The sequence below is a fragment of the Danio rerio genome, chromosome 14, assembly GCF_049306965.1.
Source record: "Danio rerio strain Tuebingen ecotype United States chromosome 14, GRCz12tu, whole genome shotgun sequence".
Lineage (NCBI taxonomy): Eukaryota > Metazoa > Chordata > Actinopteri > Cypriniformes > Danionidae > Danio > Danio rerio.
The window spans coordinates 46,750,527-46,764,091 of record NC_133189.1 but is presented as its reverse complement, the minus strand read 5'-3'; the positions used below and the strand labels follow the sequence as shown (position 1 = coordinate 46,764,091).

General features: G+C 38.4%; 1 protein-coding gene across 3 annotated transcripts; it reads right to left on the bottom strand.

The window, feature by feature from the left end:
- Positions 1-5,299: 5,299 nt before the first annotated feature.
- pcdh18b (protocadherin 18b) lies at positions 5,300-13,224 on the bottom strand. Of its 3 annotated transcripts, none has more exons than XR_012389540.1 (4): positions 10,503-13,224; positions 10,112-10,404; positions 9,662-9,822; positions 5,300-6,639 (listed from the first exon to the last, which is right to left on the bottom strand). XR_012389540.1 is itself a non-coding variant. In XM_005157329.6 (4 exons), exons 1-4 carry the CDS (start codon positions 12,993-12,995, stop codon positions 5,897-5,899), a joined length of 3,486 nt encoding a protein of 1,161 aa, XP_005157386.2. In that variant the 5' UTR covers positions 12,996-13,224; the 3' UTR covers positions 5,300-5,896.
- Positions 13,225-13,565: the final 341 nt, after the last annotated feature.

Genomic DNA, 13,565 nt, shown 5'->3' with positions numbered 1-13,565 from the left:
TTAAACATGATTTGGGAAATATAAAAAAAAAATATATATATATAAAAAAAATCAAAGGGGGGCTAATAATTCTGACTTCAACCATCTGCTTTTCACCAAATATAGAAAGTCCTTTACCATGTAATGATGGAATATATACACTTTAAAAATATATATATTTGTCACTGGCACATCAAACAAATAAATCCACCAGCTCATGCTACTGACTTGCACCAAAGGCAGACAAAAAGCGGATTTCGTTGTGTAATTTCTACTTTTAAGGAAGCAAATAAGACGAAACCTATTTCAGTCTCTAAAAGACTCACAATCACCCACAGTTATTGCTGCACACACACACACTGACTCGCACATGCATATGCACAAAGTGATAATGATAAGAGACTGTTGGCAGGCTTATCCTCAGGACTTGAAATGATGGAAGAAGGAGACAGGTGTATTTTTAGCTGTAGAGACGTGAGAGATGAAGAGGAAGACATGAATCTACACTCTCAACTCCACCGCAAGCTAATCAGAAACTCACCTCAGTAATTATGTCAATTTACCAACCTGCTTGGTGACAAGAACTCTTGTGAGTGACATGACTTTGTATGCAGTGTGTGTCTGTGTGTGTGTGTGTGCGCGTGTGTGTTATAACATATACATATATACATAAGAAATGGTTATATATATACACCAAAAAAAGTTATATTTATAATAGTTATATTACCATTATTTACTTGTTCTCAAATTGTTTTAATCCTTTATGACTTTCTTTCTTCTCTGTAACATGAATACAAAATTTTGAAGAATCGTTTTTGTCCGTATAAGCTTCAAATCAACATTGAAAAAAAGCGCTAAAAAAGCACAGCAAAATAAATAGAGAAATAACAAAGATTAGTTATCTATTTAAAGTAATAAATGTTTACTGTAAGTAAATTACAGTGTGCACTGAAATAAATTTACAAAAATGATTCAGGATATACATATATATATGAGCTCATGATGTAGTAATATTGTCTTTGTTCTATGCAACATGAATACAATATTTTGAAGAACCATTTTTGTTCATAAAATATACAAATTAACACTGGACCTTTACATTTACTGCATGGACAAAAGACTTGTGTAAAAAAAAAAAAAAACACATCAGAAAATAGAGGAGGAAAAAATGAATTAATTATGTATTGAATTATTTATTAGTTGGTAATAAGTTTACTGCTTAATAAAAAACAATTAATGCTGCAAATTGGCTTTTATTCAGGCAGCTATATGATCTGATTTTATCTAAATAGAGCAATTTGTCATTTTAAAAGGGTCACATTTAAATATATGTAAGCATGTAAATAACTTCAAAGAACAGTTGATCCTAAAATGTATATTTTGCTAATATTTATACACACATGTTTCAATCCTATTTGAGTTTTTCTTTTTTTTTTCATCTGTGTAAAATAAAATACTTTATTTTGAAGAATATGTTAACTGTATCTCTTCATATTACATTCAAATCAACATTGGACCCCATTCGGATTCACTGTGGACAAAAGACGAAAAAAGCAAATAACCAAAATATTGAAAGGAGAAACGGAATGAATTATTCATTTAAACAATAAACGTTTACAGTAGAATTAAATTACAATGAACAAAAGATTGCAAAATTAGGCAGATTAGGTCTGCTATGTGTCCTGAGGGATAGAGCACATTATTCTTTCCTCATATATGAAGCTACAGGATTATGCATGTGTGTACTGGTGAATAAAAGTCTCTAAAAAGAGGAAGATGGAAGGGAGCGCGGTAGCTAAAAGTCAAGGCCAATTTCTTTGTGTCAAAATGAGCTTTCAGAGGAGTTATTTTCTTGTTTGAATAGGTGAGGGAAAGCATTCTCTTTTTTTGTTTCAGTTTGGAAATTCTTTGCTTACAAAATAACACCCCGTCTTTAAATGTCACTGTGGTGCATTTACTTTCGCATAATTTCTACAAGCGTGTTATATTGCTGGGAGAGTAAATCCGGTTATTGAGAAATTGGATGAAAAAGGTCAAGCTAAATTACGACTCCAAACAGTTTATCAGCTATTTTGCAGGTAATTGTTACATTTTTAGCAGCTTTAAATCATTTAGAAATGTTCATTATAAAATAGACACTGTAAAATTTACTTAACAAATAAGGTATACAAAAGGGTACACTAGGCGAGGCAGTGGTGCAGTAGGTAGTGCTGTCGCCTCACAGCAAGAAGGTCGCTGGTTCGAACCTCGGCTCAGTTGGCGTTTCTGTTTGGAGTTTGCATGTTCTCCCTGCCTTCACGTGGGTTTTCTCCGGGTGCTCCGGTTTCCCCCACAGTCCAAAGACATGCGGCACAGGTGAATTGGGTTGGCTAAATTGTCCGTAGTGTATGAGTGTGTGTGTGAATGTGTGTGTGCATGTTTCCCAGAGATGAGTTGCGGCTGGAAGGGCATCCGCTGCGTAAAAACTTGCTGGATAAGTTGGCGGTTCATTCCACTGTGGTGACCCCAGATTAATAAAAGGACTAAGCCGAGAAAAGGAATGAATGAAAGGGTCACTATGAATCCTCTATAATGCATTAGCAAATAGTTCATTCATTATTTGTTAATCATGATCTCTACATTAATAGATGTTAGTGAGCAGTTTACAACTGCAGATACAAATGCTATTATTGACTTATAAAGCACAATTATAATGTGATTAATAATTGTTATTTCATACTTTGCTTCTGATTAATTTGTCATGACTAAATTAAAGTTCGCATTATTTACAAATCATTTGTATTTAAGAGTAGTTGGGGGTTTTAAGATCATTTAAAATGAGTTAGTAAATTATTAATAAACTATTCAAACTTACATTTATATCTTATTATTCAGGCACATAATAATGGTTACTATACATGTTAATAAATGCTTTATAAACTCAGCAGTTTTGTGACCTAATCTAAAGTGAGGACTATTTATGCTTTTTAAATGCCTTATAAGTGACAATTAAAGGCTCAGTATCAAATAATACATCTTGGCAATCTTATCTTAAAACATAAAATTATTGTAAAGTTTAAACATTTACGAATAACAGGAGTGTCAAAATACAACATTGGATAAAACAACAATCACATTATTTAACAATGTATTATTATACGACATTTCAATATGATTTAGCGAAGTTTTAACTGCACAGTAACTGGTTTATAAATGATGCAGTTCTTAATTTAGTAATGGAAAAAAAAATAACAAAGTATGAAAATACAATCATAAGGCACATAATAATTGTCCTTAAGTCAAGAATACAGCATTTGTATCTGCAGTTATAAACTGCTTACTAACATCTGTTATTGTAGAGTTCATGCTTGACAGATAATGAATTAACTATTTGCTAAAGTTTATTAAATGATTCATAGTGTGTAGTTATAAACTGTTACTGCAAAACTTTATATACAGTTGAAGTCAGAATTATTAGCTGTCCTAAATTATTGGCCCCTCTGTTTAATTTTTTCCCCAATTTCTGTTTAACAGAGAGACTTTTTCAGCACATTTCTGAACATAATACTTTTAATAACTCATTTCTAATACCTGATTTATTTTATCTTTGCCATGATGACAGTAAATCATATTTGACTAAATATTTTTCAAGACACTTCTACAGCTTACAGTGACATTTAAAGGCTTAACTAGGTTACTTAGGTTAACTAGGCAGGTTAGGGTAATTAGGCAAGTTATTGTATAATGATGGTTTGTTCTGAGGACTATCAAACCAACATATAACTTAAATAGGCTAATAATGTTGTCCTTAAAATGGTTTTTAAAAATTTAAAAAAACTGCTTTTATTATAGCCGAATTAAAACAAATAAGACTTTTTCCAGAAGACAAAATATTATCAGACATACTTTGAACATTTCCTTAATCTGTTCAACATCATTTGGGAAATATTTAAAAAAAGAAAGGAAAAATCAAGGGGGGACTAATAATTCTGACTTCAACTGTATGTTTGCTGCTTATGGTGTTAGAAAGGAGATGCTTAACCATAAGAAAATGTTATTTTCCTAAATATAAAAAACATAATATATTATAATATAAAATAATATAATAGCTGAATAATTAAAAAAAATTATTAAGTAAATATAATGATAATAATAATAATAGTAATAATAATAATAATAAAGCTGCTTAACTATGAGTATATATTATTCAGGAGTTCCATAAAATATTATATATATATATATATATATATATATATATATATATATATATATATATATATATATATATATATATATATATATATATATATATATATATATATATAAACAAAACTAACATAATTTAATTATGTATTTAATAAATAAAATATAATAACGCTATTTGTTCTATCACAGCCACTGCTAATAGTAATAATAAATTAAAGATGCTCTTCATCCACAAGATTTATAAAAAAAAAAAAATAGGAAATAATAATATATCCAAAAATAATATAATAAATATTTCCACATGTAATGTATTCTAAATAATATTATTTCATGTTGCAAAGAGATTTTGAATGTCTGCAGTTTTGCTGTCCTGCCTCTAGGGGGCTCTAGTTAGAACAATATAATTTATCCTTCTGTGATCACTCATCATGTAAAATATTCTTCTTTTTGCTTTTTTGGCGAATTGTTTATCTTAATATTCGCTTTTTCCTCATACAAACCTAAACTGGTTTCATAAAACAAGCTTGTTCGTCTGTTTCACCCAATTGTTTGCAATATCCTAAGTGTTTGCACCCTTTAAATCGTTCGTGAAATTTTCCCTTTTTGTCGGTAGGGGGCGCTCTTCACGAGTGCAGCGGGAATGAGGGACTAAAATGCCTTTTTTTCCTCTTCAAATGCTGCTCTAAGGAACACGGTTACTTATGCGTGTGTGAAAGAGTCACTAAAAAGAGGAAAAATCTCTGAAAAAAGGTGGATAGAAGACAGTTTTTATGTTTTAGCTTAAAGTCAAGGCCAATTTCTGTCAAAATGAGCTTTCAGATAAGTTATTTTCTTCCTTGAACTGCTCCAACAGGAGGAGCAAAACATTCTCATTTTGTTTGAGTTTGAAAATGGTTAGCTTCGAAAATAACACCCTGCTTTCAATCATTTCCATCGTTAAATGTCATCACAATGCATTTAGTTTTGCATGTTTTTGTCACAGTCTGTCTGTGAAGAGGAGGAACACAACCACACGCTGCCATTTTACTGGGTATTTCAGGAACATAAAAACTAAATGGAGCAGACTGTAATTTACTGGAAAACACTTAAATACATGTCAATATAAACTTGAAAAAAAAAAGAGTCAGATCAGATGTGCGTTTGTGACATCTGCATTTCTTTTTATTTTTTTCTCCATTCGTTTAACGTAAAACTGAAGTTGACACAAAGAATACACCATTATATAAATACCGCTCCTCACCCCAAAAAACATGCTTTCATTCCCTCCCCGCCAAATAACACATACTCAATAATATTCATGTACTTATATTATGCTCATATATAACAATACCACTGGAAAAAAGCGAAAGAATAAGAAATAATTTTCATAAATAAGAATATTTACACCAAAGCATGTTGATCTTGATTATTTACCCAACGTGCATATATAAAAATATAAATCTGATAGCTTTATGTACATTCTTAACTTAGGTATATACACGGATATAAATATAAAGACTACAAATTGTATTTTTAAAATACAAAGATAAATACACTCACGTCGTGTACACTGTGGCCAAAAACCAAGAAAATACAAACATCATTTGGATAATTAGCATTCACAAAACACAATACATCCAGAAATGCAACTTTAACGACAATTGCAGGTCTCTGTGTTTTTTTTTTCTTCTTCTCTTTTCGATATCATACCTTTCCACTCTCATAAATAATAATAAAAAAACAAGTCTAATCTTTAGCTTTGCCTTACATCTTGAAGGAGTTTGTTGATTTCTGCAACAAGCTCGCTGGCGTCCATAATTTCGCTGCGACTATCGCAGCGCTTCCCGTGTAAGTGTCCGAGCACAGACTCCAGCTCGTCCTCCTCGTGATTTTCAGGGATTTCCTCCATTGCTGGCAGCCATTTTGAACAGGAAGCTGATGCCGGCATTGGAGCAGGCAAAGGGGCGGGGAGTGGAGCCACCAGGGCTGTCATGTGACTAGCAGGGGCGTGGCCATGGCCGGGATTTTGAAAGTGTGTGTTAGCTGCCCAAACAGCAACGTTCTGCTGGTAAGTAGCAGGGCTTGGTTTACCTGGTAAATGGCCCTTCCTTCTTTCCAGCGATCCCACCCCTGCAGCACAGGCGGTTGCCTTTTCAGTTTCATTCGTTTCGCTGTAATTATCCAGCGAGGAGGGAAGGAGCCTCTGAAAAACGCTGTTCATTTCTGACAGCAAAGATGTGGTTCCACATAGATCTTCTCCATCATCTGCTTCTCCTTCTCCCTCCTCGCTCTCCTTGCCGAATGTGGAGAAACTCTTTTTCCTCAGCGTAGACTCTCCAGATTGGGGCACTTCAGGAGTGGCTTTCTGCTGAGGGTCTTCTCCAGGGATATAAAGGTTGCTTCTGTAATCAGAAGATGCTGGAGATGGCAATGGAGGCATCCAGCACTGGTCGGAGTGACCCAGGACTCGACACTCTTCAGTGCACAGCTTCATCGCTGAAGAGATGAGAAAGAGATTGAGTTAATGATCGGTGTTTTCCGACACGGCATGCAAAAACTAGTCAAATAACCGATTGGAAGCCAAATGACTAAACAAAATCTTTTCCAGCTCCGGCTTGGTTTTCTGGAGACTATGCAAAACAAATCAAATATGCCAATTTATAGAGCTCGCTGAACATGTTTGGCATTACTCATTCATGTTCGCAGGGCTGATTATAGCGCCATTAATTTTGAAAGGCCATTTATAATACATCTTAGAGCTAATAAATGCTCAATCTGGTGCATTTGCAAAACAGGCCCTCATTTAGCCTGCTCTCTCTCTCTTTCTCTCTCTCTCATGCGGAGAATGAATGATTAAACACGCTGATTTACAGAAATCAATCGCCCATCCCCACGCACAAGCCAATTTATGTTCTAGACTAAGTAATGATTGGATTATAGATCAAGTATGCATATTTTTCACATCAGAAATTATGATTTCACTAGCATATAGAGTAATACAAATGAAGTATTGGGTTGTTCAGGCATTATATTTATATTTAAGTATACTATATATTTATATTTAAGTATATGCATGCTGCCTGAATTTGAACTTGGATATGTGCATGGAGCCTGAACATACACTTTTCTTTTAAATGGAAAAGATTAAACAAGTACAAGTACTAACTGATGAAGGCCTCAAAGCCAAAAGGGGCCTATACATTTCCATTTGATTGCATAAAAAATCATTTGTTTATTAATGCACATTATATTTCATGGAAAATTAATGTTGGTCATGCATAGGATGCGCATACTAAACTGTTATATGTATCTATATTAATTTATTACACAATGGCCCAATTTATTATTTGATAAAATTATATTATTAACAAGTTCACAATATTTATTCCGTTGTTAATGTTAAGATACATTGTTGCATGTTTTTTTTTTTTAATTTACTTTAGTATTATATGCATTTATTAATTCACAAATTTGTTTAATTTTATTTTTCCCTTGAATCTATTTTGCATGCATTTGATTGTTTTAATATATTGATTTATCTAAATACAATTTTGGATTATTTTTTTCAATTTAATATGATTTTTAAAAAATATATTTATTCTTTTTATAATTATTTTAATCATTAGATTATTATATTTTATTTAGCTGTTTTTTTTTTCTTGGGCGACAAGTTGACTTAGTGGTTAGCACTGTTGCCTTAAAGCAAGAAGGTCACTGGTTCGAGTCTCAGCTGGGTCAGTTGGCATTTCTGTGCGTATGTTTTCCCCGTGTTTGAGTGGGTTTCCTTCAGGTGCTCTGGTTTGCCCACAGTCCAAAGACATGTGATAAAAGTGAATTGAATAAACTAAATTGGCCATAGTGAATGAGTGTGTATGGATGTTTCCCAGTAATGTGTTGCAGCTAGAAGGGCATCCGCTATGTAAAACATGCTGGAAGAGTTAGCGGTTCATTCCGCTGTGGCAACTCCTAATAAATAAGGGACTAAGCAGAAATAATTAAATAAACTAGATTAGCCATAGTGAATGAGTGTGTGTGGATGTTTCCCAGTACTGGGTTGCAGCTGGAAGGGCATCCTCTATGTAAAACATATGCTAAAATAGTTGGCGTTTCATTACACTGTGGCGACCCCCAAATAAATAAGAGACGAAGCCGAAAGAATTGAATAAACTAAATTGGCCTTAGTGAATGAGTGTGTGTGGATGTTTCCCAGTACTGGGTTGCAGCTGGAAGGGCATCCACTATAAAAAACATATACTGGAATAGTTGGCAGTTCATTCCACTGTGGCGACCCCTGATAAATAAGGGACTAAGCCGAAGGAATTGAATAAACTAAATTGGCCATAGTAAATGAGTGTGTATGGATGTTTCCCAGTACTGGGTTGCAGCTAGAAGGGCATCCGCTATGTAAAACATGCTAGAAGAGTTAGCGGTTCATTCCGCTGTGGCAACTCCTAATAAATAAGGGACTAAGCCGAAATAATTAAATAAACTAGATTAGCCATAGTGAATGAGTGTGTATGGATGTTACCCAGTATTGGGTTGCAGCTGGAAGGACATCCACTATATAAAACATATACTAGAATAGTTGGCAGTACATTCCACTGTGGCAACCCCTGATAAATAAGGGACTATGCCGAAAGAATTGAATAAACTAAATTGTCCATAGTGAATGAGTGTGTGTGGATGTTTCCCTGTACTGGGTTGCAGCTGGAAGGGCATCCTCTATGTAAAACATATGCTAAAACAGTTGGTGTTTCATTACACTGTGGCGACCCCCAAATAAATAAGAGACGAAGCCGAAAGAATTGAATAAACTAAATTGGCCTTAGTGAATGAGTGTGTGTGGATGTTTCCCAGTACTGGGTTGCAGCTGGAAGGGCATCCACTATATGAAACATATACTGGAATAGTTGGCAGTTCATTCCACTGTGGCGACCCCTGATAAATAAGGGACTAAGCCGAAGGAATTGAATAAACTAAATTGGCCATAGTAAATGAGTGTGTATGGATGTTTCCCAGTACTGGGTTGCAGCTGGATGGACATACTCTATGTAAAACATATGCTAAAATAGTTGGCGGTTCATTACACTGTGGCAGCCCTCAAATAAATAAGGGACGAAGCCGAAAGAATTGAATAAACTAAATTGGCCTTAGTGAATGCGTGTGTATGAATGTTTCCCAGTACTGGGTTGCAGTTGGAAGGGCATCCACTGCGTTAAACATATGCTGGAATAGTTGGTGGTTCATTCCGCTGTGGTGACCCCTGATAAATATGTGACTAAGCCGAAGGAAAATTAATGAATGAATGTTTGTTTCTTACATGTCGATTGATTAAACATTAAACTTAATTGTATGTTTATTTTATTTATTGATTTATTTGGTTTGTTTTGCCTTAATCTCTAAGCAATTCTACAGCTCCTCTAGTACTTGTGGCCCCTTGGGAGTCTCTGGATCACAGTTTGCAATATATAGTCTAAAGAACTTTAAAAAAAAAAAATAATTAAAAACTCTTGCTTACTGGGATGCAGTCGGTGATGTCCATCAGGAGTGAAGAGCTCACTGAAGCCTTCTCCAAGCAGAGGAGACTCTCTGCCCATCTCACAATCACTGTCTCCAGCCTCACTATCCCCTCGCCCACTGTCCTTCAGACTGAACTTGTCCATCTCATTCAAAGCATACCTACAGACAAAGAGCATACGGTTAGTTGCTACAGTGCAAAAGTTACAGTTTATGTATCACAGATCTGACTTTTAATTCATCAGTTATATGAGCCTCTTAAGAAGGGAGTGTATTGTGCATAAACAAAAAAGGCTTTATTCAAAGGGCAGCTGACTAGCTAGCATGATAAAGCTGTCAGCATCTGTTACTCAAGTCCTCCAGGGTGTCCAGACTCTCACGGACTAGAACTTTGAACCCCCCTGTTGGATGGTCTGTGAAGGTGGCAACAGGCTGACGTGTGATTGGTTACCTGTAGCTCCTGGTGTATTTGTTGCCACGGAAACTGGGTCTGGGTTGGTACTGGCCCTGATGAAGTATGGACAGAAGCTGTGAGACTTGCTATAACCAAAAAAGAAAGGAAACAGGGCGAGGGGGGGACAAATAAAGAAAGAAAAAATGGAAACAAAAAATGAATAATGGCAGACCAGACAGCAAGCCAACAGAAATACAGACAAACCATGGAGGTGATGGTGGGGGGTGTGTGGTAAACGAGGGGATGATATGGATGGATACTTATGCACGATGGATATACAAATAAACATGCTATAAATAAAACAAACATATTGGATATTTTAGAAGGTTTAGGGGAACTTAATCAGATATAAATTCTGAAATCGTTAATAAGGAACGTGTTGTCTTACCTCGACTGGTGGTGTGGCGTGGGCAAGTTCTAGGGCGAAGTTCTCTGGAACATGATTGGATGAGATGGTGACCAGGCTGTTGAGTGATTGGCGGCTGTGGTGGCTCTGCCGGCTTTCTGGAGCAGGGGAGGCTGAAGGGGACCTAGGATGGGCTCTCACAGGCAGGGTCCCGTTAATTGTGGGCACCAGAGTGATGTCACCCTTGTGGATCTGCCGGGCTGGTTTTTTGGGATGGTTTTGGTAGGTGGATTCAGCCACTCTGCAGTTGTAGGAGTGCCTTGGGTCCTTCTGCTCTCTTGAGCACCTGGTTGCGAACATTACCATAACAATGAGCAGCACACCACAGATGGCACCAAGAGAGATGATGATGATCATAGACACGTCTAGTGGGGATTGGTTGTTTATGTCTGAAGGGTTCAGGGAGTAGCTTTCTGGATAGTCCCGTAGGCTGATGTGCAGGACGGCCCTCGCTGAAAGTCGAATGGATGCACCTCTGTCTTGCACCAGGATGGCTAGATCAAATCCCTCACGTCCTGAGGCCTCCACACTTCCGTTGGTTCGTAACTCACATCTGCGTGGGTCAATGACAAAGAGTCCCTCGTCATTGCCTCCGACTATGGAGCAAGTCAGCTCGCTGTTGGCTCCTGCATCACGATCTGTCGCCTTAATGATTGTCACCAAATGACCAGACTCGGCGTGCCGCCATAATGGTACCTCAGCTGTGTGGTTACTTAGCAGTGGGGCAACAATAATAGGAGGGTTGTCATTTTCATCTAGGATGGTGAGCAACACAGTGGTGTTGCTGCTCAGAAAGGCTGGGCTTCCGCCATCTCGTGCCTGCACGGTGAACGAAAGCCGGCCAACTTCTTCCCGATCAAAGCTTCGGAGTGCATACACAGCCCCGTTGGATGGGTCAATAGTAACATAAGTTGAAATAGAGCTGCCCTGGACCTGGCTTTCCACAATTGAGTAGGTCACCTGTCCATTAGGCCCCAAATCTGGGTCGGTGGCCACCACTGACGTCAGGTATGCCCCAGGGGAATTGTTCTCAGACTTGAAGATTTCATATCGGCTCTTTTCAAAGCGGGGAGGGTTGTCATTTTCATCCTGCACCTGCACTGTGAAGTGTTTGATGGTGGATAGGCTTGGCGTGCCACGGTCTTCGGCGATCACCGTCAAGCTATATTCAGAGCGTTTCTCACGGTCCAGAGACACATTTGTGAGAATCATGTAGTTGTTCTCGTAGGTCTTCTGCAGGCGAAAATGCCCATGGCCATGAAGACGGCACACAACCTCACCGTTTATACCCGAGTCACTGTCATCCACTCGCACTAATGCGATGAAGGTATCAACAGGGGAGGCCTCTGAGATGTAGGCCACCTCCTCTTTGCCCTGAGTCATGAGGTTGATGTTGATTTTTGGCTTGTTGTCGTTGACGTCGACCACTTTGATTATTATTTTACAGTGGCCTGGAATGGAGTTGGGACCCATATCCTGAGCCTGCACATCTATTTCATATGAAGACGTGGTTTCGTAGTCAACTTTCTTAATAAGAGTGATGTGGCCATTATCTGGGTTAATTTTGAAAGTCTCTAGGATTTTGGGGGGCACGTGGCTGCTGAAAGAATACACGATTTTGCCATTATTGCCTTCATCCGGGTCTGTAGCGTTCAAGTCTACCAAGAGCGTCCCCAGTGATGAATTTTCCAGGAGGTTGACCACGTAAGCCTGCTCGTCAAACGCCGGGCTATTATCGTTGGAATCAGATATGCTGATTTTAAGCAGAGTTGAGCCAGATTTCGGCGGTACGCCAGAGTCTGAAGCTGTGAGTTGTAGTTGATAACTGGACTGTGTTTCCCTGTCAAGTTCTCTCATTACAACAAGGTCCGCGTACTTTGCGCCGTCCGTTCGCGTCCTGATATCGATTTTGAAAAAGTTATTCCGAGTGAGCGAGTAGGTGTGCAGCGCGTTTTCCCCGACATCCGGGTCTACCGCGCTATCCAGAGGGAAGCGTGTGCCCACAGACGCGCTCTCGGATATCTCTATAGGGATGATGGCGCGCGAAAACTGCGGAGCGTTGTCGTTGATGTCCAACACTTCCACTTGAATGTGAAACAGTTGGAGGTATTCTGTGGGAATAGTAATCACGTCGAACTCGATAGTGCAGTTTAAGTTTTTCTCACAAAGCTTTTCTCGGTCGATTTTGGTGGCTATGCTGATCTCTCCGTCCTCCTCGCGCACGGAGAGCAGAGGGGTGCTGCCTCTCTGCATCGCTCTGAAGCGCGGAGACACGGAGCTCGGGAGTTTGGCTAACAGACCGGCTACATCCTCTTTCAGCCTGGCGATTACCGTCCCAACTCTTTGCTCTTCCAGAACTTTGTATTTTAAAGTCTTCCCCGAAACATTGTGCGCCACGGCCGCCAGAAGCATAAGTTTCAGAAGCGTCTTGCAAAACAAAACATTCCAGTCGCTGGAGTGCTTAGTTGTTCCCATATTTGAAGACGTGCGCGAAGTTGTTATTCCACACACACAGAAGACTGGCTGGTGGATTGTTCGGTGTAGATTAAAGCATGATAAATCCTCGAATGCTGTGCATAGATTTCAAGCAAAAGCGTGTAGAGTGGTGGAACCAGCACTCCCCCTCTCTCCGCGTTTTCAGTGGCTCAGAAGAAGCATCAGGACGCGGTATTGCGGCTGCACACATCCACTTTCCTCTCCGTCTGACTGTGTGTGAGTTGGTGCGCGGGTGTGTGGGAGGCGCAGCTCCTTGCGCGCGCGCGAGTGTGTGTGTGTGTGTGTGCTCTGTCTGTGACTCTGAGAACACTGACTAGCCCCTTGCAGCTCACCTCAGACCGTGGCCCCCACCCTCTCCAAACTCCAGCCTCCTCTCCTCGCCCCACGGCTGTACATCCCTGAAAAGAAAAGAAAAGAAAAGAAAAGGGTGAATGAAGGAAAGAAAGAGCAGTGATTGTGGTGGAGCTGGCAAGCAGATCTCGCCATGAGGAGGACAGAGTTTCAGAAGTGTGCCATAACAATAGAAAATAGACACATGTATTCAAGGCC